Source organism: Cryptomeria japonica, chromosome 4 (assembly GCF_030272615.1).
Source record: "Cryptomeria japonica chromosome 4, Sugi_1.0, whole genome shotgun sequence".
Taxonomy (NCBI): domain Eukaryota; kingdom Viridiplantae; phylum Streptophyta; class Pinopsida; order Cupressales; family Cupressaceae; genus Cryptomeria; species Cryptomeria japonica.
In genome coordinates this window covers 766,356,193-766,383,230 of record NC_081408.1, presented here as the reverse complement: position 1 = coordinate 766,383,230, position 27,038 = coordinate 766,356,193, and the positions used below count along the sequence as shown (strand labels likewise).

Genomic DNA, 27,038 nt, shown 5'->3' with positions numbered 1-27,038 from the left:
ATGGAGTTTAATGAAGAAATTGCGAGGGAATTTACCCATACACTATCAAATGGAGAAGCTCAACTAAAAGGTTTAAGAGTGGTGGTTACAGAGGAAAGGATAGCAGAGGTAACTGGGCTACCAACAGATGGGGAGAAGTACTCATAGTCCAAGGATACACGTAGTGCAAGAGCAGAATTTACACGTCCAAGAGACCCCCCATTAGTAGTAGACAGACAAGGAACTAGGCTAGAATCACTTCCGCATAAATGGAAAGCAATAGCATTGTATGTTTTAAAATATTTAACCTCTGAAGGAAGGTTTTCATGTTTGCATTCTCATCACTTCAAGATCCTAAGTCATCTATGCCATGGAAGAAGGATGAATATTCCAAGCCTGTTGTACAACCTTCTTTCCATAAGTGCAACAGAGACCCAGAAAGGTAGGCCTCACTCTATTTCTTATCATCACCTAATTGAACTTTTAGTCAAAAAATCTTTGAGAGATGTTTCTCCAATGCTCTGGAATGAATTTGTTGAAACTAGAATGTTTAGGGTTGATAACTTGGTTATAGAGGAGCCACTTCCATCTCAGGAACAAGAAAACCTTGAATAACTTGGCTCCCCTCTTGAACCCTCATCCTCATTGAAATCCTCATAACAAAATCTTTTTGCAACAGAGGAACCCTTACAAAAAGAAGCTACAGCAAGGGTTCCTCCTCAAGGTTCAAGAAAAACTAGGTTTGCCACATGAAAGGAAAAGCGCAAAGAAAAACAAGTTGATATAGAACATAAGGAGAAGAAAAGTAAAAATGAAAATTTACCCCCTCCTGCAGCCAAGAAGAGAAAAATTTTAAAATCAGTTCCTGTAGTAACTGTTAAAGTAGTTGAAGAATTAGCTACAGGAAGTAGTCTTTCCATCGAAAAAGGAAAATCTCAAAGAAGTAGTGATAGGCTTCGTAAAAAATTTAAAAGCCAAGACCAACCCACAAAGCCAAATATTACAATCTTGATTGACTCCCCACAACAAAAACAACATAGTCCACTCCACGATGATATCCCTCCTTCTCCACCAAATGAACCTCAGAGAGACCATGAAGAAGAAGAACTACAAAATATTGAGGAAGAACGGGAATTACAGCTTCAAGAAGAAGGGGAACTCCAGGATATTGAGCAGCCTCAGAAGGAAGTAGTTTTTGAAAGACTAGACAACTTAACATCTACAGTAGAGCAAGTCATTGAAGCAGGGGGCAAAGTAGAAAGTAAGAAACCTAAAGCACCTGTTCATAGGCCACCTACTTCCCTTACTAGTCATGCAGTAGGACTTGTTCTTTATGAGGATTGGGAACTTGAAAAGGTAAAAATGCAAATGATAATTGATTACCAAAAGAAAGTTATTGAGCAAAAGGGTGAGGAAATAGCCCAGCTTAAAGCTAAGGTGGAAATAGTAGCCACCATGGTACCACAACTGATGCAATGTCGAGCTCCTCCTTGTGTTTACTCTCTATACTTAAGAGAACACCACGTTAGTTTCCAAATGATGAGGATTGTCACAGATTTAAGTCCCTCATTGCAAACACTAGAAGAATTTTACAGTGCTTTTCAGACATCTCCTACAACAATAAAAAATCTACTCTGTGAACTATATGTACATAACTATGTTGTTCTTGATGATGTTGATTGGAACCCTCTCCTTTACATTAGAGATATCCAATTGAGGGCTCTTATATCCTGGATGGAGAATGAGATATCAAGGGGAGAGCAGTTTCAAGTGCATCACAAGGAAGAACTTGAGCTTTCATTGCCCTTAAGGTCTAAATCAAGAGAACCCAAGCGACTTTACTTTGATTGGTAGAAGATTGTATACGACCCAGATTATGCAAAGGAAATCCTACCCTTAAGGGAAGAAGTGTATAAATAATATGAATAAATGGCTCCAAGGGAAGGACAAGTGGTAATAGGACATGTAGTCCAGCGCTAGAATAGCCTAACAAATGAGTTAAAATAATCTGAGCCACACTCTGCACAAAATTACCATGCAACATTAAACAGAGCACCCAAGTATATACACTTGGGAAGAATAAAGGGATGACATTGGCTACCTCTTAGCTTTCAGCCTCTAATCCTCCTATGGCCATTGATGGGATGCAAGGATAGTGATCCACCATATAGTGAAGCAACTGAATGTACCAGGTGGAAGAGATTGGAGAAAATGAAAGGATTCTACTGGAGCTCGTCTATAGGCGGTTCTGGACAGGTTACCCCTGTGTGTGTGAAAAGTGGAATGAGAATTTGTATCTGCAAGACACAACACTTCAATTAAGCCATTACATGCATGGTTAGACAGATATAATCAATGAATATGAAAACCGTGGCAAATCGACCCATTGCCTTCTAAAAGATGCGAGTATAAGATTGCTCTCAAATTATAAGCAATACCAGTGACTAGACAACATCAAGACGAAGGATTTAATCTATATGAACATGATGAATGCTAGATGGATGCAATATTAATCTAACAAGATTTAAGCAATAAATGAGCTAAATGGTTTAATCAATATGAAATAATTAATATGCAATATATCAATGAATCCTAGAGCAAAAACAGTATAATAACAATATATTCTCCAGCCTTTCTTGAATGAGAGATGAGCCTGAATTTATAGAAAATTCAGAAATAAACCAACGGCTAAGATCAAATGATGATGAGTGGTCAAGATTTTCCAAGAGGAAGCACAATCCAGGTAAATTGATGTGATTGGATGCTTTTATCAGCTTTAAAGGAAATTGAACTAAATTTAAGATTAAAATCAGAAAAAAACTAATTTATTCTCTATTTCATTCAATTTTGAGATTTAATTGTTTTAATTGCTTTCTTTGAGATTTATTCATCAATTTTTAATTTGTTTTTCAAGATTGTTTCCAATTGATTTATTTTCTCAATTTTTTGTCAATTAATTAATTTTATTTATTTATTCCCATTTTTGAAGATTTGTGCTCAAATTGATTTATTTAATTGAATTAATCCCTCTTTCTTGATTTGTTTCCTTTTTTGAAGATTTATGGAAATTTGATTTATTTAATTGAATTAATTCCTCTTTCTTGATTTGTTTTCTTTTTTGAAGATTTATGGCAATTTGATTTATTTAATTAAATATGCTAGGATATTTAATTAAAATAAATAAGATAATTGTTTAAAAATGATTTGCTTGGAATGATCAATTAATTAAATAAATATTTAATTAATATTGAGTGATTGATTTTGCCATGTGACATTTGATGATTAAAGAATGAATTGTATGCTCAAGATTGATTTAATTGCCTTTGGTTAGGACCTTGGTGATGTTGTCGAGATTAGGGGCTCATGGTTTAGATGACCAGTTTTAGGGTATTACATTTGCCCCTCTTTGAATTAATGTGTGAGCAGCGCATTGGTTGAAAGAATAGTTGATGTCTAGGAGATGCCAGTTCTGAACTTGATTGATAACGAACTATATGAAAAACAAGGTGTTAAGCTTGATTCGTAGAGACAAAGCTGAATGAAGTCTGATTAAAGCGATACCATTCTGGAACTTGATTGAACTTAGGAATGATAGAAAACAAAAGATATCGAACTTGAACTTGATTGATCAAGAAGCGGATCTTACTAATCTAGAACTTGATTGAACTTAGATATAGTGAGTGATGATAAAAATCGATCTTGAACTTGATTGATCACGATACAATGAAGATAAACTGTTCAGCTTGATCAAGAAACGAATAAAACTAAACACCTGCTTAGATTGAGTGTGATTAAAGATACTCTTTAAACCCTTGATTGAGTTTAAACGAATAATCAGCTTGATAAAAAGTGATGAAACTGATTAACGTTAAGAGATTGATTCAGATAAAAGACAAATATGAGATTGATATGAAGCGATGAAACTGATATGCTTGAGAAATTGAATTGATTCAGATGATCAAGAGATCTCAACTTGATATAAAGTGATAAAGTTGAAATGCCACTAGCGATGAGGTCTTATTTGATGTTTAGCAAAGATTAGTTGCTCGACTTGCAATGAAGATTTGAAAATTTTCTCGACATTTGAAGATGTAAGATCGTAAGGTCACAAGTATGCCCCCTCGGGAGCGAAATCGAAAGATAGCGAGGGTTCATGATGATAGGCAATTTTTGAGCGATGATAATGATTTGAGCACAAATTGATTCAGAGGAATTTTTGAAAATTTTGCGTTGATTGATAAGAAATTGAGCACAAAGTTGATTTGTAGAAATTAAATTGAGATTCAGCGTTTATTCATGAGAAATTGAGCGCAATTAGAAGAGAGAATGAGCTTTTGATGAAAAGCGCTAAGTGGTCGAAATTTTGTGAAATTTCGATGAGAGAGTTGACATTAGATTTTGATTTCGATCCCAAAAATGGACTCAGGATAGCCGATTTACAAGCTCGTGAATTGATTTCATTGTACTTGTGTTGATTGATTATGAGATATTGTTCTATATGCTTTATTCTATATGTATGTATTTCTTTTCAGCATGGATGTATGAATGCAAATTGATTATGAATGTCGATTTTCTTTTCTTTTCATATGCAAATAAATGATAATGCAAATGAATGATGAGAATGAGTAATGAGTAATGCAATGTTTTCATTTTTCTATGCAATAAGATGAATGCAAATGAATGATAATGAATGTATGAATCTATATAAGATGCTTATGTATGCAGCTAATATCTCAATACACAAGTACTCGATCGAAGAAATGATGAAAAGAGACCACTTAGCGAAGAAATGATGAAGTTTCCAACTCTCATTCAGAAGATAAAGAAATCATTGTTACCATACCAAAATCACTCTAAATTCACAAAATGCAGGAATGAAATGCAAAATGAGATGCAAAATGCAACCTAAACCTAGTCACTGGATTTTGAACAACTTAATTGTCATCATTGAGCATTTTACAATTATAGCAGGCAGAGTAGAGTTCCTTTCTTTTCGTGTGCAATATTAATGATCTTGTCCGCAATGACCCTTTTTCGTTCATATCCTTGGACAAATTACGCATGGACCCGGTTTGCACAATAAAGAAATTCCCTCAAAACAAACAAAGAAATGATATGGAACCTCCCTGTAGCATTCAAATAAGCGGATTCGAGGTATGTGAGGCGGTTCCACCTTGATGTGGAGGCTCTTATCACAGACACCCAGCTAATTTAAATGTTTCCAGATCATTGGGATCATTCCTACAAGCAGAATACAAGAAAATATTATGCCCCCAATCCTTGCTCCTCTTAGTCATGATACACTTCCTCGAGTTACTCAGAGGGATAATAATCGAAAACCAATATAAAAGACAGCACACAAAGAAAATTTCATGCATAGCTCAAATTGTTTAGTGATTGTTTTCTGTTATGTTGTTTTGTTTGTTAACTCAATGATAAAACTCTTCAGTAGTCAAGAGACAAGTAACTGACTCGGAGTGGACAACCAGGTTTCACTGACGTAAGGTTGACTTGGATGACACTGCTCAGGACATGTAATGTGCTCTTGTCGATTAACCGAAGACTATGACAATGATCGGTTTCAAGCCATGAGGGTTCCAATGAACTAAGATGTCACAAAAGGGACTGAAATATGTACAAGCGAAAGCAAAGATGCATGAAAGTGGGAATGTCAATCGTTGTGTTGATAGATGGAGCGCTTGAGTACAAGAGGCGCCTATTTACCAGGTTTTTACCTGCTTGGCAGAGTTTTTTTTTGTTTTTTTTTACCAAGGTGCCTATTTACTAGGTTTTCACCAGGGCATTTTCTCTCTTTTTATTTTTTATTTTTTCCTTTTCTCTTTTTTTTTCTTTTTTTTAGGATTTTTTCAGGACTTTTTCTGATTTTTATGATTTCTTCAAGACATTTTATGATTTTTAGGATTTCTTCACGACATTTTTTGATTTTTATGATTTCTTCAGGATATTTTTTGATTTTTAGGATTTCTTCAGGACATTTTCTGATTTTTAGGATTTTTTTCAGGTCATTTTCCAATTTTTAGGATTTTTTTCAGGACTCTTTCCGCTATATAAGCTGCTGGAGCAGAGAATATTTAGGTGAAGAATTTCTTCAGATGGATGGTGTTAATCAGTTCGCGGAGCAGTTCTCCTTCCGATGTTGAAAGTTGATAAGCACCAGAGCCAAAAGTTGCAGTAACGATATAGGGACCCAGCCAGTTGGGTTCAAACTTCCCTTTGTTGTCTCGAAACTGTTGATTTTTAGGATTCTGTCTTAGAACTAAGTCACCAACCTGAAATTCTTGGTGTCGAACTTTCTTGTTATATCCTCTGGACATTCTCTTTTGATACACTCTGAGATGATCAAACGCCACTTGTCGACGTTCATCCAGCAATTCGAGCTCTTGCAATCTAGATATTCTATCGTCTTCATCAGTAACAAGACCTTGCAAGGAAACTCTTAGAGATGGTATTTCTACTTCAATAGGCAATACTGCTTTGGACCCATACACCAAAGAAAAAGGTGTAGCCCCAGTAGGTGTTCTGATACTTGTTCTATAAGCCCATAATGCAGGATTGAGCTGCAGATGCCAATCCTTTCCAGATTTGTTCACTGTTCTGTGTAAGATAGTCAATAGGTTCTTGTTAGATGTCTCTGCTTATCCATTACCTTCAGGGTAATATATTGAAGACCAATGCTATTTTATTTTAAATTTATCATAGAGTTCATCTAGATCTTTGTTCTTAAACTGTCCTTGATTGTCTATTATAATTGATGAAGGTATACCATATTTGCAGATGATATAGTTAAGAATAAATAGGGCTACTTGTTTTCTGGTTGCCTTGATGAGTGGAACTGCTTCTACCCACTTAGTGAAGTACTCAGTGGCAGTGATAATAAATTTATGTCCATTAGATGATGTAGGATAAATTTGGCTTATCAGATCGAACATCCACTGTTGGAAGGGCCAGTGTGTCACAAAGGGTATGAGATCCCTTGTCAGAGCGTGTATAAGGTGCCCATGCAACTAACACTTTTCACAGGTTTTAGCAAATTTTATAGCTTCTTTCTCCATGTCTAGCCAGTAGTAGCCAGCCCTCAGTAGTTTTCGTGCTAAAGTTAGACTGTTTGAATGAGATCCGCAAACACCTTCATGAACTTCGGATAATGCGCGTTGAGACTCCTTAGTTTCTAGACATCTAAGCAAAGTATTATATAAACCTCACCTGAATAGGTCGTTAGCAATGATGACATACCGTGACGCATTTCGGATTAGGTTCCTTTTTTCATTTCGGGAAAGATTGGCAGGGACAACTTGGTCACGCAGGTAAGAGTAAATGTGGCTATAACGAGATGAGTCATGTCCAATAATAGAACAAACTACCTGGGACTCAGGAGAATCATAGGCAGGGTAATGTAACTCTTCCACCAAGAATTCAAAGTGAAAATTAGACTCCTTAGCTATGGTATAGATGTCAAAGTAGCCATCGCATCCGCTGCTCTATTTGTTGTTCTGGGTATCTGTTGAAATGATACAGAAGTAAAATATTGCTTGAGGTCATCCACCATTCTTTTGTAGGACATCAGTTTCTCATCTTTCATCTGATATAGGTCAGTAATCTGGTTGATAATGAGTTGAGAATCTCCATAGATGTGTAATTCCACAATCTTCCACTCGATGGCTAGCTTGATCCCATTTACCAAAGCTTCATACTCTGCAATGTTGTTTGTGCAAGGGAAGAGAAGTTTGTAAGCTTTTGGAATTGAGTATTTCTGGGGAGTAATGAATAGTATCCCGGCACCAGAGCCATGTTGAGTAAAAGACCCATCAAAGAACATCTTCCATGATTTTTCAGTAAGGTGCATGATTGATTCATCTGGGATTTCAATATGCAGGGGTTGATCATCTTCAAGTGGAGCTTCAACAAGTTGTTCTGTGATAACATGTTTTTTGATAGTTGTACATTCTACATATTCAATGTCAAATTTTGTAAGGACCATGACCCATTTGGCCAGTCTTCCTGTAAGCGTTGCTTTACTAAGAAGATATTTAAGTGGATCAATTTTAGCTACCAGCTTAATAGAATGTGCCAACATATAGTGCCTTAATTTTTGTGATGTAAAGACCAATGCTAAGCATGCTTTTTCTATTATAGTGTAATTCATTTCATATGACACCAATGTTTTGTTGATGTAATAGATGGCTCGTTCCTTTTTATTATCATCTTGTTGTGCCAAAAGTGCCCCCAGTGAAGTATCTGTAGCTGATATGTACAGGATCAGTGGCTTACCTTGAATCGGTGGCATTAACATGGGTGGACTAGAAAGATATTCTTTGATTTTCTATAAATGTAGTTCACAATCTTCATCCCAGTTGTATTGAATCCCTTTCCTTAATACCTTTGTGAAGGGTTGAGCTTTGTCAGCTAGCTGAGATATAAAACGCCTTATGGACTAAAGACGGCCTTGTAGACTTCTCATTTGACTGATATTCTTTGGTGGAGGCATCTCCATTATAGCTTGGACCTTTTCAGCGTCAACCTCAATTCCTTTCTTGGATATTATGTACCCGAGCAATTTCCCTGACGTTACCCCAAATGCACATTTCTTTGGATTTAAGCGGAGCTTGAATCTTTCCATTCGATCTAATATGAGGCCTATCTCTTGAATGTGTGTAGATCTTTTCATAGTTTTTACCAGGGTGTCATCAACATAATCTTCCATGTTTTTATGCATCATATCATGGAAAATAGTGGTTACTGCTCTTTGGTAAGTTGCTCCTACGCTCTTTAGACCAAACGGCATAACATTCCACCAGAAGGTTCCCCATGCGCATGTGAAAGTTGTCTTCTCTTGATCTTCAGGCGCTATCTTGATCTGATTGTACCCAGAGAATCCATCCATTAATGAATGCATCTCATATCTAGCAGTCATATCTACTATCATGTCAATGTTGGGCAATGGAAAATCATCTTTTGGACATGCCTTGTTGAGATCCCTAAAATCTGTGCAAACTCTAATAGATTTGTCTACTTTTGATACAGGTACTATGTTGGATATCCATTCTACGTAGTCTATAGCTCTGATAAATCCAGCTTTTAGCAATTTCTCTAGTTTAGCCTTGACTAGTAGTGCCACATGAGGATGCATCTTTCGGAGTTTTTGTTTGACTAGTTTAACTCCTAGGATGATAGAGAGATGATGCATGATGAGATTAGGATTGAGTCCTGGCATATCTGAGTATGTCCATGCAAAGTTCATTTTCTTTTCTAAAAATAGATTACTGAAATCGTTTAACTCTTCTGTTGACAGTGATTGAGCTAAATGAATGATATGCAGTATCTCTTGACTCCCAATGTTCACTGGCTGAGTTGGCTCAATCAATATGGAAGATCTCTCCTGGAAGTGGCTTGGCAGTATATCAAGTACCTCACCTTCAGGCACCTCATAGAGGTTTTCACCTTTGGGTACATCCTTTATTTTCTCTTTTTTAGAGTCTGACACCGCCACAATGTGGTTTTCGGCATCAGATCTTTTATTCTTATTTTTCTTGTTTTTTGCGACTAAGATACTTGATATCTGCTTCAGTCATGTATTCATTTTGTTCGCTGGTGGAAGAGTACATGGGTTCAACTGCATTGAGATAGTAGGCTAGTGTATAGTCATTGGAAAAAGTTGGTACATTCAAGGGTTGATCATAAAGGGTGCAATCAATCAGTTCTAGTTGTATTAAGGATAAGGTTGGAACAGGCTCAAGGGAGTGCACGGTACTATCATCATGACTTCGGACCGACCAGTCGAGTTCTAGAAGACTACCTTGCGTATGTGTCTTGAGACCAGGAAGAGTTACGACATGATTATCATCATTCATGTTAGTATTTATTGAACTTAATTCAACTGACCTACTTCTAGCATCGTCACCTACTTCAGACTGGGCTACATACCATGGTATAATAGTAGACAGTATTTCATCATTCATGACAAAGTAGTCATAATGTGTTGTTGAATAGTTGTTGTCATAGATAGAGCTCCTGTCTGAGCCATCAGATTCATAGGATGAATTTGTTGACTCATCTTCAAGTGGTTTAGTGAAGGCATATATAATATCAACAACCACATCTTTGGTACTGTAAGTTCCTTCGTGATTTGGTTCATTGATTGCTTGCATTTGACACACTTGTGGACATGTCTTTGACTATTCTGTTAACCCCTGTCGTCTATTCCATTCAGCTTCTTCTGGGCTGATGACTGGTTCTCTTGATCTAGCTTCTAGTTTTTCTTGTGTGGTTTCGTACTTGATTTGTCCTATCTCATTAGGAGGATTGGTAGGTGAAGGACTTGCTTGTGTTCTTTCTTTCTTCAACTGTCGGTCATAGTCTTCTTGTCGTTTTAATCTGATTTCTTCTATTTCCTTTTGCATTCTTAGGTGTATCAATTCTTGTGCGTCATCTACGGCATCCTTGAGTTCTTCAAGCGTTTCTGTAGTAGATGTATCTGAGATGTGATCTGGACCCCATTCATACTCATTTGAATCAGTTTTTGAGTCATCTACTTGTTGTCTGTCAGTATATGTGACCGGAATGTTCAATGGTGCAAACAATTCTCTAATTCTGTATATTTCATCTCTCATATCCTCTGGAGCGTCTACTTCATGTGGTATCATAGCTGATACAACTGGAACTTGATTACCATCTGTTTCCTTTCCTTGGGTGGGCAATTATTTTTGTTCACCGTCACACTCTTCTTGAGTCTGGTGAACATTAATCTCTTGTATGGTTAAAGGTAGTACTTTCTTCTTCCACTTATGTTGATAGTGAGGTGTGCATTTCTGATCCGAGTGCTTGCTTGGATCATATCCCAATCCAGCTTTATCATTGATAGGCTTGGTTTGCAACTGAATGGGTTCAACAATACCTTGTTGACGCTTACCTAGAGGACCAACACCTGAATATCCCATGCGTTGAAGCATCTTATAGCCTGGACCATATTGTGTCGGAGAAATTATACAATGTCGTACTTGTTTGTTTGCACTGTCTTCTTTGAAAAGTGATTTAAGAGCATCACCCCTTCTATTTCACCTGTAAGAGAAGTAGATGACTGTATAAAGGTACCATCATAAATGACCTTTGGAGTCAAAATTTGTGGCTTCGTACCCTCTGACGGTTTTCCCAACTGTCTTGGTGATGGAGGAAGTGACATCAGTGAGAGTATATGCTCTATCTTGTAGCCATCCATTCTAGTGTTTGTGATTTTCAATTTCTTTTCTAGATCTTTTAGCAGAGATTCTGAACTTTCAGCTGCGGAAGCTGCTCTATTGTTAGGAACAAAAGCATCAGCACCTTGTGTTAATGCATTGCAGGTATAGCTTGTATCGGCCGGAATACTAACCTCTACTCCATTATAAGGGAATTTCAGGCGTTGATGGTACGTAGATGGTACTACGTTCATTTCATGAATCCATGGTCTACCCAGCAAGATGTTGTATGAAAGATGAAGATCCAGGACTTGAAAAATGACATTTCTCTCCACAGGTCCTACTCTGATTGGTAATGATACCAGTCCCTTAGAAGTTCTTTCTTCTTCATCATAAGCCTTGATTGTTATCTTCTTTGTTAGATCAATAACATTTTTAGAGAATCCTAGTTGTGTTAATAGATTGTAAGTACAAATATTCAACCCAGCGCCTCCATCTATCAAAACATGTTTAACGCGGTGTTTATGGATCATGGCTTCAATGTGTAATGGTTGGTTATGTGGATGACTCAGTGAGTTATCATCTTCTTCAGAGAATGTGAGGTAATGAGGGGAGGTCAGGTGACCTACCATAGATTGAAGCCGACCTACGTCTAAATCTTTAGGAACACTGGTGGTAAGTAGAGCCTTGTCCAGGATCTCTTTATGGGCAGAGGAGATCTTAAGCAATTCTAGAATGGAGATTTGAGCATTGGTTCTGTTCAATTGTTCCACAATACTATAACCAGGGGAAGATGATGAAACTGGTTGCTTTGACTTGGCCATGATGGTGTCTGTTTATTTATTTGGCAGTTGTGATGTTGTTTGATCAAAAGTGGAGGAACTAGCTCCTGGGAGAGAAATCTTCTTTTGAGCGCAAGTCACGACATTAGCAATCTGTGCTTGACTTTGGTGATCTTGGACGATGATTACATTGCAATATTCAGGTTGTATAGATTCGATCATGTTGATCACATTATCATGATTAGTGTACGTATAATTGACTCTAGCTCCTCTCTTGGATTTGGAGGATTCCCCTTGGTCATAATTGGGTAAGGGATCTTTAAAAGCCTTATGATCAACATTAGTCGCGTGGCTTCCAATAGTGATCTTGCCTGCATCGATGAGATCTTGAATCCCATGCCAGAGTTTCAGGCAGTTGTTTATGTTATGTCCCTTGTTTTGATGATAGTCATAGTATTCGTTTTCTCTCCACCATCTGGGTCTAATTTCTGGATCGTATGGTCTAGAGTTGTCTGGTAATGTTATCAGATTGTTTGCCAATAAAGTTTTAAAAGCTGATTCATATGACTCATCTAGAGGAGTAAACTCACGCTTAGGCTTTGAGACCCAAGGCTTGTCTTTAAACCACTCTCTTGTTTTCTTTGGGGGATTCTCTGTTGTAGTTTCAGTTGCCTTGAGTGCTTGTGTGCCACTGACCAGGTTAAATATTGTGGATTTTGTTTTTGCTTGGACAGTATCTACCACTCCATCACTAACAACGTTCTTGTTGCTGTCTTTGCTATATTTCTAGTATTTACTCTTTTCTTTAGAGCTAGAACCTTGCGATGTTTCTTTCCAAAGTGATATATCTCCCTTTTTGATAAGTACATCTTCCATTCTAAGGGCGTTATCTACCATTTTATTGAATGAAGGGTGTACTTGCATATGGACACTATATTTCAATTCAGGGACTAAGTTGTTGACAAAGATATCCATTTTCTCAAGATCTGGGATAGTCCGTGAATACCTAGAGAACATCTTTCTCCATCGTTGGAGGAAAGTGAGAAAGGGTTCTCCTGTCTTTTGTCTAGTATTGCAAAGTTCTATCATAGTGACTGGGTGATGAATGTTGTACGAGTATTGTTGTAAAAATAGCTGGATTAATTCTTCAAACATTTTTATCCCTTTGGGTAGGCTTGTGAACCATTCCATTGCTTGACCTCCTAAGCTCCTTGGAAAAAGGTGCATGAGGTACGTTTGTGTAACGTCATAAATTGTACGCACTTGCTAAAACAGTACAATTTAACACCTAGTTTAGCACCCGCCTTGGCGCAGTTGCACTTTGCATGGCATTTCCCCTTTAGCACTTAATTAATCAAATTAATTAGGTCTAAAGGTTCTATTTCATCATCTTCCACATCACAAAGTCGGGCCCTTTCATTAAAGTGTGCCCCTTTCATTTTATTCCTCCAATACATCACTTAATCAAAAACCCTAATTAGGCCCTATTCTGAGCTTGGGGGCTTAATTTCGGGGGTCAAAACATCTCGAAATCACCTGTAACTTCGGGATTCTCTCTAAAATCATCATATCTGACGGTCTTGAAAATTTGGTGAAAAGTTGTCGGGACCATGGCGCCCGGAGTGCACACGGTCCCGGACATTTTTCCCGAAATTTTAGGAGCGCGATCCAATCATAAAATAAAGCTTAACCCCAAGAAATTGGCGGGATATTCAATCTCTAGGTCGGCCAAAAGACGAAATTGCGACCTAGGGTTTCATACATAAGAGCTCTCTTTCTTCATTTGAAAGGATCCGATTTTTGTTTTTAGGAACTTCATATGCAGCAAAAGAGCAGATCTTTGAAGACTTCAACATCTTACAACATCCCTCTATCAAGAATTTATCAATTCCATTCATCCATTTAGGGCTTGGAAGACATTGAAGAACAATAGGAGATTACCAACTGAAGATTGGCTTGTACTCCTCCCTTGAGGGTTGGGTATGATTTCATGTTGTTTTCGTGTCTTTGCATAAGCTTCAATACATCATTGATTCATGCTTTAGATCACTTTGCATCTTGATTTGGAGCATTTACGTTATCATTTACAAGCAATTAGGGTTTACTTTCTAGGTTGCTCTAGTTTGCTTTCTTGCATTTTAGGACCTTGCACACACACTAGGTCTGCACACACAATACATTTTACAAAACAACTTGGCTATTCGTGGAGGTGGAAATCACCAAAGCGGGGGTTTGACTAAGGCAAAACCCTATATAGCCACCCATACACCCTTTTCCAGATATCATTGCAGGTTTCGGGATTCAGACGACGCCGCGGGATACAGATCCGGAGAGAGAAGGTCGAGACAACACTCTGTATCAAATTGCAGAGCAGAAGACTGGGACAGGAGCGCTGGGCGCCCTATTCCTGCCAAGACAGGGGTGCTGGGCACCCTGGTCCCTGGGACAGAGGCGCTGGGCGCCCTGGTCCTTCAGACAGATAGCTTTCAGACAACTTTCCGACAGTGTTCCAGAGTGCAGAACAGCAGTTTCCGGTGCAGTTTTCAGGACAGTGGCGCCCGCGCCCCCGTCTCGAACATTTTCAGTCCGATTTTGACTCCGGGTACACATCTGCATTCTTATTTCATCCTTGTATTTACAGTTGTTCATGGTTTAATCTCGATTCTGCAATCTTGTTATTATCTCATACTTGCATTTTGGGATTAGGGTTTGAACTTGCATTACCTGATCTTACAATTTCAACAAGGGAATAGAAATCCTAATAGATATCCCGTGGCTCTCTCTTTCACCAAAAGAAGTAGCCAATTGTGCGATATCTCTAGGCTCTTTCGTATTCCGTAATGTGTGTCAAGAGGTAGGATTAGGGCATGATTAACCTAGTCTCGCTTTTTCCCCCACACATTTTGGTGAACCCGACGTGAATCTATCATTGCTTCCTCTTGCATTGCATTTGTTGGATCTAGATCTAGATTTAGTGTGTTTTCATTTCATTTTCATTAAAAAGAAAAAAAGAAAAAAAGTGTGTTTCTTTGCATTGGGTGTTTAAGTTTTGTGTAATCTTTTCAAAATGTCAGATTTTTATTTGCAAAATGTTCATGCTTTCGATGATTATTATGAGTATAGCCAAGACAAATTAGATGAAGCTTTAGATGAGTTTTTAAACCCTAAAGATGCCAAACCTTCATTTTACCAAAAACTCATAAACCTTGTTACTATGCCATTTCGTTGTGATGAGAAAGATAAGTTGAATGAGTCCTCTCAAGGGTACATTCCTATCAACTCTTCCACTAAATCTAGTAACATGGTTGTTTTCACCAATCCCCTCTATGAGGAGATGTCTCCTTTTGAATCAAAAGATAAACCTTTCAATAGATATGATCATGCTTTGTTGGATGATGCTCTTGATGACTTTGTGGCTTTATCGAAATCTTTAAACAAGAACAAAACTTCTAAATTAGTTAACATGATAAACTTGAATGAGCATAAAAAGCCTCTCTTTGAAGTCCAAGGAGCTTATCCTTCTCCCACCTTTCAAGTTCCTAAATCACCTCTCCTTACTGTCCAAGGAGGGTATGATCATGATTCCTTGTGTACTCCGAATAAACCAATCATCATGGTGCAAGGAAGAAAACCTATAAGTCCTTATAATTATGCCAAGCAAATAACTAGAGAGAGTTATCATGCGGTTGCCCATACTTATCATACCAGAAATAATAGGCAGCCTAGTCCTCCTCCTGTTATCCCAGTTTCCCTTCCGAATCCTCAACCGGTTCTTCCACAAGCTCCACGTATTTCACAAGTCCTTGGCAAGGAATATGATCTCATAGAACAACTTAAAGCCACCCCTGCTAAGATATCCCTTTGGGATTTGATTCAAACTTCTTCCGCTCATCATGGAATGTTACAAGATGCCTTAAAAGATTTGAATGTTCCTCCACCGAATACATCTAGTAATATAGCATCTTTGGTTAACTCTGTGATGAATCCTAAAGCTCAAATTGTGTTTACCCAAGATGAGTTGCCTACTAGTGAAATCCAACATCAATATGATCCCTTGATGATTGTGGTTATCATGAAAGACACGGCTATAAGGCGAACACTAGTAGATAATGGCTCTGGTCTTAATGTGTGTAGCATCAATCTTTTGCATAAGATGAATGTGGATACATCCTTAATTGAACCGGACTCTCGTCCTATTCAAGGCTTTGATAATGTGGCTAAAACTTCATTAGGTACTATCACCTTACCCATCACAGTGGGGCCTGTTACTTTGCCTACACCTATCCATGTTATGTCGGGAAATCTAACGTACAACTTGCTACTGAGGAGACCTTGGATTCACAGTATGCAAGCTGTTCCTTCTACATTGCATAGACAAGTTAAATTTATTTATAACAATAAGACATATACCTTGATAGGTGATACTAATTTTCAAGCTTGTTTGCAAACATCCACTTCTAAGGGGGGTTCTTCTAAGCCGTCCTCATCTAGTGATGAATCTTTAAATAAGATACCTATCGGTGAATCCTCGCTCTCCAATGATCAAAATTCTTTGGATGAGTCTGGAGCTCTTGGAGAAGATTCTTCTCGACTTGAAACTACACATAAGAAGGATTTTGATCCTGGGAAGATCCTCGAAGATGACGATTGGGGATCCCTTGATTTTAATCCTACCTTTGTGGGTGAATATAAGGTTCCTTCTAGAGAAATTAAAGTTGAAAAGAAGGAAGAAGATGAAAATCATAAAGTTGAAAAGAAAGAAGAAACTAAAAATCAATCAACCTTACCTGAATCTATGAGTAATAATTTTGTGGCCGCCTCTCAAACTTCTTCTCCTCACATCTCTAATTATGAAGAGTTTGATTCTTTGTCTTATGATAAACCACCTTCTCTTCCTGAAATGGCTGATCGTTATGGTCGTGGTTTTCGCATTTTTGCTAAGCATGGGTATCATGGAAAAGGTTGTGGTGCTCATGAACAAGGGATAAGAGTTCCTCTAGAGACTAATTTTCACAATTATGCCTTTGGACTTGGCTATAATCCCTGCAGACGTACTAAAGCTTCTAAAAGACCATGCATTAGTGTTAATGCTATCTCTACATCTTTATCAATACAACATCCTGAGTATATTGATGGGGATCCTTTGTGTGCCTATGCTTTGGATGTCTTCCCTACCGACGATGCTTTAGCTGAGTTCTTAGGAGCCTATGACACTCTTCCTCGTTATCATCACAATAGGGGACTCCCTTATTGTTTGAACACCGAAGCCTATTTTGGAAAAGAGATTGATAATGACGAGATTGTGAAAGAATTCCCTCAGTTAAAGGATACTCCTCAACAAAGTAATCTTCTCATAAGTGACACCACTGATGTTAAGATGGATCCTTGCAATAAAGAGAAAGTCATTAAAATTGGGAAATGTTTGGATGAAGAGGAACAGAAACAATATGAAGAACTATTGCATGAATTCCCTGAGATCTTTGCTTGGGCATATTCTGACATGCCTGGTATAGATCCTAAGATCGTTACTCATAATATTGTCTTAGTTCCTGATGCTAAGCCCGTAAAACAAAAGATTCAAAAAATGAATCCTAAGGTGGCTCTGCTTGTTAAGGCTGAGATTGAAAAATTATTGGAGGCTGGATTTATCCGCCCTATTGACTATTCCCCATGGATTTCAAACATTGTCGCTGTGGCTAAACCAGACAACAAAATAAGAATGTGTACTGACTTTCGGGATCTAAATAAGGCTTCTTTAAAAGATGATTTCCCTCTTCCAAACATTGACATGATAGTTGATTCTACGGCAGGACATGCCTTGTTATCCTTCATGGATGGTTTTTCAGGCTACAATCAAATTTTTATTAACCCTCAAGATCAATTCAAAACAGCTTTCACCACTCCTTGGGGTATGTTTTGTTGGATAATGATTCCTTTTGGACTTAAAAACGCCGGTGCAACTTATCAACGAGCGATGACCCTTATCTTTCATGATTATATGCATAAGATTTTAGAGGATTATGTTGATGACATTTTAGCCAAATCCTTTCTTCGCATGGATCATATTAAAACCCTTCGTCAAATCTTTGAAAGGATTCATAAATATCACATGCGCTTGAATCCCCGAAAATGTGTTTTTGGTGTGGATAGTGGAAAACTATTAGGGTTCATAGTTTCGCATCGTGGGATTGAGGTGGATACTAAGAAAATAGATGCTATTGTCAACATGCCACCTCCTAGAAATGTGTCTCAACTTAAAAGCTTACAAGGAAAGATTCAAGCTATTCGTAGGTTTGTGTCTCAGCTTGCGGATCGTACCTTTCCTTTTACTCAACTTCTTAAAAAGGATATCACTTTTCAATGGAATGAGGATTGTCAGCAAGCATTTGAAGATTTAAAAGTGTATTTGGCTAGTCCTCCTATTCTTCAACCTGCCGAACCTTCTAAACCCTTCCTTCTGTATACAGTTGCTTCCTCTCATGCTCTCGTAGCATTGTTGGCACAACATGATAAAGATGGTAAGGAATGTCCGGTTTATTACATAAGTCGTACCTTACTCGATTATGAGACCCGATATTCTGCGATAGAAAGACAATGCTTGGCCTTGGTATTTGCGACTCAGAAATTGAGACATTATCTTTTAAATTCAGAAGTCCATATCATGGTAAAGTTTGATCCTTTGAAGCATCTTTTCTCTAAAACTGATTTATCAGGACGTCTAGCTAAGTGGGTTATGATGTTAACTGAATTTGACCTTAAATTTGTTTCACAAAGAGCAATTAAAGGACAAGCATTGACCGATCACTTAGTTGAGGCCCCTTCACCTTTCTCCTTCCCTAACCCTGAGTCTTTTCCTGATGACTTCATTCTTTCTATAGAGAAAGATGAAACTTGGGAGTTATACTTTGATGGCTCTAAGTGTCGTACGGGATCGGGGGCAGGTGTTGTTCTGATTTCTCCTACAAAGAAACCCATTCCCTTATCCTATCGTCTAAATTTCCTGTGTACTAATAACATTGCTGAGTATGAGGCTCTTATAGCGGGAATAAAAGCAACCTTAGCTCTGAACATAAAACACATACATATCTATGGAGATTCGCAATTGATTATAAGACAAGTAACAGGAATATATCAAGCAAAACAAGACAAATTATCACAATATAAAGAGCTTGCCATCTCTTTATTACAAAAATTTGATTCTTATACCATGGAAACTGTTCCTCGAAAAGATAATCGACATGCGGATGCAATGGCATGTGTGGCTTCTCTTGTACCTTTAGAGGACCCTGTGGTTGATCTTAAATTTGTTATTCACAACCTTATTTCTCCAGCTGTTGTAGACGATTCTAGCTTGGTAACATGTTGTGATTTTATAGACTCAGATGAATGGTACTCGCATATCGTAAGATATTTGACCGATGGTACCTTTCCTGATTCCGCTAATAGGAACACTAGGGCTAGAATCCGCAAGTTGTCTGCTAGGTATATCATTCTTTCTAATGTCCTTTACCGAAGGGGTTATGATGGTCTTCTCCTTCGTTGTCTTAACAAGTCGGAAATCCCTGTTGCTCTTGAAGAGGCACATTCAGGTGCCTGTGGGGGGCATTTTGGGGGCAAATCCTTGGTTCATAGATTGCTTCGTATGGGATACTATTGGGAAACTATGCAGAAGGATTCCTTTTCATTTGTTAAAAAATGTCATCAATGTCAACAACACAATAATCTGATTCATGCTCCTGCCCAAGAACTCCGTTCTCAAGTAGCTTCTTGGCCTTTTTCTGCATGGGGTTTGGATCTTATTGGTAAAATCTCTCCTCCTTCATCTCAAGGACACACCTTCATTATAACCGCAACAGATTACTTTACGAAGTGGGTAGAAGCTATTCCCCTTCGCTCTACCACTGCTGAAGTGATTTGTCAATTTCTTCTAGAAAACATCATTTCTCGATTCGGGATACCTTCTACTATAATCTCAGATAATGGGACATCATTTAAGAACAAGGACGTGAAGAAATTCCTCGAGAAGTATCATATCAAACATCGATTTTCTACACCATACTATCCTCAGTCAAATGGTCAAGCCGAATCATCCAATAAGATAATTGAACAAATTCTTCGCAAAACCGTGAATAAGCATGGTAAGGATTGGAGTAACCAGCTAATCTATGCTCTTTGGGCCTACCGAACGAGTGTACGAATTGCTACATGAACTACTCCTTATAATCTTGTTTATGGTGCTGACGCTATTATGCCCTTAGAGTTAGAGATTCCATCACTTAGGGTTTCTCTCAAAGGTATGGTAGATGATGACTCTTATAGAGAACAACGACTTCAACAGCTTGAGATGCTTGATGAACAGCGTATAAATGCTCTTGAGCATATTCAAGTGTATCACAAAACTCTACAATGAAGCTATAATGATAAGGTTATTCAACGTTCCTTCTCAGTAGGTGACTTAGTCCTTTATGAGAATCAGCGCAATGTGAATGCCTTACCTGCAGAAAAGGGAAAATTTAGTCCTAATTGGCTTGGACCATATATTGTTATTGAGGATTATGGATCAGGTGCTTACAAAATAGTGGATGTAGATGGTACGCCTCTTAAAGAACCTATCAATGCTATGCACTTGCGTAGATATTATGCTTAATTCTTCGTTCTTCATCTATCTTCTTTTCAATTCTTCAAACATTGGATAATATGTTAGTGTCTCTTAATTAAAGCAAAATAGAATTAAATGTTATGTTGTTTAATCTATATTGCTTCGTTCCTGACAAGCGTGTCTTCTTACTTTATGGTTTGTCTTGAATTCATTTATGTAAATTGTGAAAGATTTGCATTCCCATTATGCTAGCATATTATACAGTGTCCTTAGGTGTTAAGTAGAATCGTATCATGTTGTGTTTAAATTCAGATTTAAATCACATTAGTTATATGATTCTTAGACTTAATGCATATCTCTTCCCTATCATCAATGTAGTACTTGATTAAATATTTAATTAAGTCACACATGTATCAATTTAATCATGGAGCATTGAGAAATCAATCACATGGAAATTAAATTCTGAACATACATGTACATTTACCAGATGTATTAGATTTAATCAAAACAAAACATACATTGTTTTAAGCATTAAAGATAACACATTTGAGACAAAAGAGAAGCATGTATATATACATACATATATATATATATATATATGTGTGTGTGTGTGTGGATCGTATACAAATATAGGTCATTGTATATCCAAAATGTGACCTCTCTTTTACATCATAAAATCATCTCCTATCCCTAGGGCTAGTGGCTGGAGAGTGTCGACTAGATGCTCCCTCCTGATCTGGCCGTGAAGGTGGACCCATGGGTGTGTAGCGCGATACAGACCGTGAGTGACTCCGAGAGGAACTCCTACGATCCCTATCCATAAGGATCGCGCGATAGGTGGTAGCCTCAGCCTGAGCTGCTACTAGATCTCGCCGCGCTTGCTGGAGGTCCTTTGATAGGACTCTCTCTCTCTGTCGTGCCTGCTGGAGGTCCTTTGATAGGACTCTCTCTCTCTCCCTCCATATATCTGCCTGTACTCGGAATGGGGAAAACAAGTCCTCATGCCGACCCGCGTTCCCCTGAGGCCTATAGGCAATCTGTGAGGAACTGGGGATCTGTGCTATCATGGAAATGTCTGTCATTGCCTGCTGAATTAAGGAACGCCACTCCTGCACATTAGCTGTGGCAGTAGAACAGATTTTTTGTTAGTACCATTCTATATCATCAAAACATTAATCAATCAATATAAAACTACCATACCTAGATCTCCCTCACGCCAGTAGGGATCATGATATGGTAGCATCTGTGCCTGGGCACCACTGGGCTCCCCTCGCTCGAATAATCTATGCACGATGGGTGTAGGCTGGACGGTACTAGGAACGGGTCTCCGTATCGCCTCATGTTCCCCCTGTTGGGGAATAAGAGGTGGATCCAGGGTATGGTATCGTCTCCTGAATGGTGGGGAGCTGCATCCGACTCCTCCTCATCATCTATATCCTCCTCCTCGTCGTCCTCCTCGTCATCCTCATCCTCGTCCTCATCCGCATCATCACCTGCATCTCCCTCGTCCTCCTCTCTATCTGTATCCTCCTCCTCCTCGGCACTGGGTTGATCGCCTGTAGGCGGATCAGGATCTCCCGCCTCCTCATGACCCTCTCCCTCCTCTGGCTTCTCTGACCTGGATCCCTGGTCCTCGTCTTGGTCTCCATGTCTCCATGGGCCTGGATAGCCTGTCGGATGATCTGGTGGAAAGATAGGACCTGGATATGATCTCATAAACCATGAGACATACCTGCGCTGTGCTCCAGGCTCTGCAGAGTAGTCAGTGACTACATCCTGATCAGATCCCTCTAAGTTTGTAGTCTCGATGTCATCTATTGTCGGTCTCGCTACTGCTCTAGGTCTGGGAAGGACCCGCGAGTGTCGAGTATAGATGGGCACATCGGCTGGAACACACTGCTCTAGCCCGAACTGCCTCCGTACTCGATCAAAGTAGAAAGGGACTATGATGTGTGCATATCATCCCCGCAGTAGGCGGTTCCTCTGTAGGCATGCTAACTGTCTCTCCATCCCATCCCATCTGTGCATCCGTAGGTAAGGTCTCCACACTGTCACCTCGGCTGTCAGTCTGTCAAAAATCACTCTCCAATATAACAAATCTCCAAATCTCCACTCGCTAGTAAGTGGATAAGCGAACACCCTAGGTCGCTCACTCGCTGTACTCAGCGGAAAGCCGATGGGCCTGGTGCATGTGAAGTGCTCTAAAATCCACACCTGCAGAAGTGTGCATGTCATCAAACTGAACCCCTATCCAAATACGTACTCCTCAAGGTCGTGATAGAGATGCGCAAGAATACTCCGACCCCAAGCATACACTCTCCTGTGTCTCTCCATCACTCCGATACACCATGTGAGACCCCCATGCATGTGTGTCCCTCGCCCATTAGGGCAGACGGCTAGTGCTATGATGGCTATCATAAGGCGTCTCAGAAGGGGTACCTCCCTTGTAGGATGTAAGAGCCAACTGACCATGATGCGACCTCTCGTCTCGCTCGGCATGACTCTCCCTATGCAATACACCTGCTCTCTCTGATGATCCTCCGCTGACCGATCGGTCGCGTATGTAACAGTCGCTCCTCTGATAGGAAGACGAAGTATACGGTACACATCCTCGAGTGTAACCGTCAGCTCCCCTACTGGAAGATGAAATGTGCATGTGTCAGGATCCCATCGCTCCACAAATGCCATCAGCATCGCAGGATGGAACCGAATGGCTGGCATGAGGATCACATACCATAATCCTACTATCGACAGTGTGTCTCTCTCTGACTGAGTAAGCCGCGGAATCTGATCTCGTAAACTGCGAAGAATATGTCCCGCTGTATGCTCTCTCATGTACGGAAGGCCCTGCAACACAAAAACATAACCGTAATCAGTACTCGATCATCAAAATCGCTAATGCAAACTGTCGAACATCGTGTGCTAGTCCTGAAACCCCTCACCAAGCCCTGATTGGGGTCCATAGTGTCCTATCAGGGACCATGGCGCCCTGTCAGGGACCATGGCGCACTGAGGGGACCATGGCGCTCTGTCAGGGACCATGGCGCCCTAAAGGGACCATGGCACCCTGAAGGGACCATGGCACCCTGGGTGGGCCCCGGGTCAGCCTTCAGGCCCAGCATACGATCACATAAAAGTCAAAATGCAGAAAATCAAAAGTCAAAGTTTAGTCAACTCACCTCGTCCAGTGGCTCGTCGTCAATCACGGCCTGGCGCAGGATCTCAACCCTCGTGGGACGCTCCGATCATCGTGAAGGCATGATGATAGCTATGTGGGCTCCGCTGCAATGAACAGTACTCAGAATCAACAAAGTGACAAATGCAAGTGTCTCTTTCAAGGTATATACATTCATTCCTGTACCTTTATTTTTCAAAACCCTAATTTTCCTCTTTTACTCATTTCATCATAACTTGAGTTTGGGAGATGCGATTTTCAAACCGTTTGTTGCGTAGGAATCGTATTTTCATTCCCCTACTCTCGGGATGTTCCAAAAAGTGCTCTGATGAAGCATTTTTAGTGAACATCCCTCATCAATACTCTCTTACACAATTTGTCGTAAGTAAACATGCTACCCTGTTTCACCTCCCTAATAAGCAAGTCGAAACAGGGGGGGCATATAGCTACTCAAAGATTTCATCACTTTCCTTAGTAAGCATTAGGTGATTTTTGTTATCTAACGTGTGTTTTGTAGGGTGCGGTTCCTAACTGTGTACTATAGATGCCGCTGGGGGCTTCGTCCGACAACTTATGGATATATCCTTTTTCAAATAATGTTTACTTTCTGTACTTTAGCTTGCATATGCACGTAGTACTCATATGACCGCTAAAGTGGGGGCTAAATGTAACGTCATAAATTGTACGCACTTGCTAAGGCAGTACAATTTAACACCTAGTTTAGCACCCGCCTTGGCGCAGTTGCACTTTGCATGGCATTTCCCCTTTAGCACTTAATTAATCAAATTAATTAGGTCTAAAGGTTCTATTTCATCATCTTCCACATCACAAAGTCGGGCCCTTTCATTAAAGCGTGCCCCTTTCATTTTATTCCTCCAATACATCACTTAATCAAAAACCCTAATTAGGCCCTATTCTGAGCTTGGGGGCTTAATTTCGGGGGTCAAAACATCTCGAAATAACCTGTAACTTCGGGATTCTCTCTAAAATCATCATATCTGACGGTCCTGAAAATTTGGTGAAAAGTTGTCAGGACCGTGGCGCCCGGAGTGCACACGGTCCCGGACATTTTTCCCGAAATTTTAGGAGCGCGATCCAATCATAAAATAAAGCTTAACCCCAAGAAATTGGCGGGATATTCAATCTCTAGGTCGGCCAAAAGACGAAATTGCGACCTAGGGTTTCATACATAAGAGCTCTCTTTCTTCATTTGAAAGGATCCGATTTTTGTTTTCAGGAACTTCATATGCAGCAAAAGAGCAGATCTTTGAAGACTTCAACATCTTACAACATCCCTCTATCAAGCATTTATCAATTCCATTCATCCATTTAGGGCTTGGAAGACATTGAAGAACAATAGGAGATTACCGACTGAAGATTGGCTTGTACTCCTCCCTTGAGGGTTGGGTATGATTTCATGTTGTTTTCATGTCTTTGCATAAGCTTCAATACATCATTTATTCATGCTTTAGATCACTTTGCATCTTGATTTAGAGCATTTACGTTATCATTTACAAGCAATTAGGGTTTACTTTCTAGGTTGCTCTAGTTTGCTTTCTTGCATTTTAGGACCTTGCACACACACTAGGTCTGCACACACAATACATTTTACAAAACAACTTGGCTATTCGTGGAGGTGGAAATCACCAAAGCGGGGGTTTGACTAAGGCAAAACCCTATATAGCCGCCCATACACCCTTTTCCAGATATCATTGCAGGTTTCGGGATTCAGACGACGCCGTGGGATACAGATCCGGAGAGAGAAGGTCGAGACAGCACTCTGTATCAAATTGCAGAGCAGAAGACTGGGACAGGAGCGGTGGGCGCCCTGGTCCTCCGGACAGACAGCTTTCAGACAGCTTTCCGACAGTGTTCCAGAGTGCAGAACAACAGTTTCCGGTGCAGTTTTCAGAACAGTGGCGCCCGCGCCCCCGTCCCGAACATTTTCAATCCGATTTTGACTCCGGGTACACATCTGCATTCTTATTTCATCCTTGTATTTACAGCTGTTCATGGTTTAATCTCGATTCTGCAATCTTGTTATTATCTTATACTTGCATTTTGGGATTAGGGTTTGAACTTGCATTACTTGATCTTACAATTTCAACAAGGGAATAGAAATCCTAATAGATATCCCGTGGCTCTCTCTTTCACCAAAAGAAGTAGCCAATTGTGCGATATCTCTAGGCTCTTTCGTATTCCGTAATGTGTGTCAAGAGGTAGGATTAGGGCATGATTAACCTAGTCTCGCTTTTTCCCCCACACAGTTTGATCATGCATAAACTCCATACAAGCAGCACAAAACTCTCTGACATGATCTTGAGGATCTGAGGTACCATCATACTTGTCAAATTTTGGGATCTCAACTCGTGAAGGAAATGGAGACATGTAAAGGTTTTTATCAAATGGGAATGGGCATATTATGTCCAAAGAATATTGTTTTGGCATTTTATCTTTTTTTTCTATTCTTGTGACTGCAGTTTGTAGTGTTTGCATATGTTTGCTCATTTTTCCCCATGGTGTATCTTCCTCTTTAGCAACGAGGGTCTCTACATTATAACTAGTAGGGAGTTTGGCACCTTGTTTCGCTAATTCTAAGAAATAATCTTCTTTTTCCCTAGCCATGATGACCTTCATCATTTTTTGGAATTCTTTACTATTCTGACACCTATGTACTTCATCTTCGGGAGGTTTAGGGAGCTCAGATTCAGTTGATGAATCGCTATCAGTGGCTTGATTTCTAAAATCTTCGTGGGTGTTTCATTTACTGGCTTCTTTTTCTTGTCTTTCCCCAAACATGGTGGGAGATAGGGGCTGACCAAAGATTGGTATATCATAGACTGGTATCTGTGACGAGGATGGTATCTGTGACGAGGACGGTTTATCGTAAAAAGGGTCTCCCACAAAGAATGGATTATCTCTGGTTGAAAAGGGTGTCTCTTTTGCTTTGTTTGTTTTGTTGTGAGAGCTTCTAGTTTGAACAGGCATTTATAACCGACAGGACCGAGAGCGAGATGTGTTGCAGAAGTCAAGATCAAATTGTAGCTAGTTGTTCGTTTAACGTAGTGATTGAGAGAAGTTACTAAGATCTAGTCTGGTTTCAGGAATGATCTATCCTGTGTAAGACATTATCTAAGTTGACTTAGGTTTGATAAAATGTTCGTTTGAACTAGCTGAGAAATGATCGACAAAATCGTGCAACGCAACCGCAGAGGTACACTATCAAGGTTTTTTTATGCTCAGGAAGATGATAACCAATTTTGGGCTCGCTGTAAAATTGTTTTGGACAGGTTTTGACTGTTCTCGACTGA

The 27,038-nt window shown here is 39.4% G+C and overlaps 1 protein-coding gene across 1 annotated transcript; it reads left to right on the top strand.

Annotated features, from left to right (window-relative positions):
* LOC131875382 (uncharacterized) lies at window positions 1-27,038 on the top strand. The gene is made up of 3 exons (XM_059219493.1): window positions 1-108; window positions 736-1,503; window positions 27,018-27,038. The coding sequence occupies exons 1-3, from the start codon at window positions 1-3 to the stop codon at window positions 27,036-27,038; spliced, it is 897 nt and encodes a 298-aa protein (XP_059075476.1).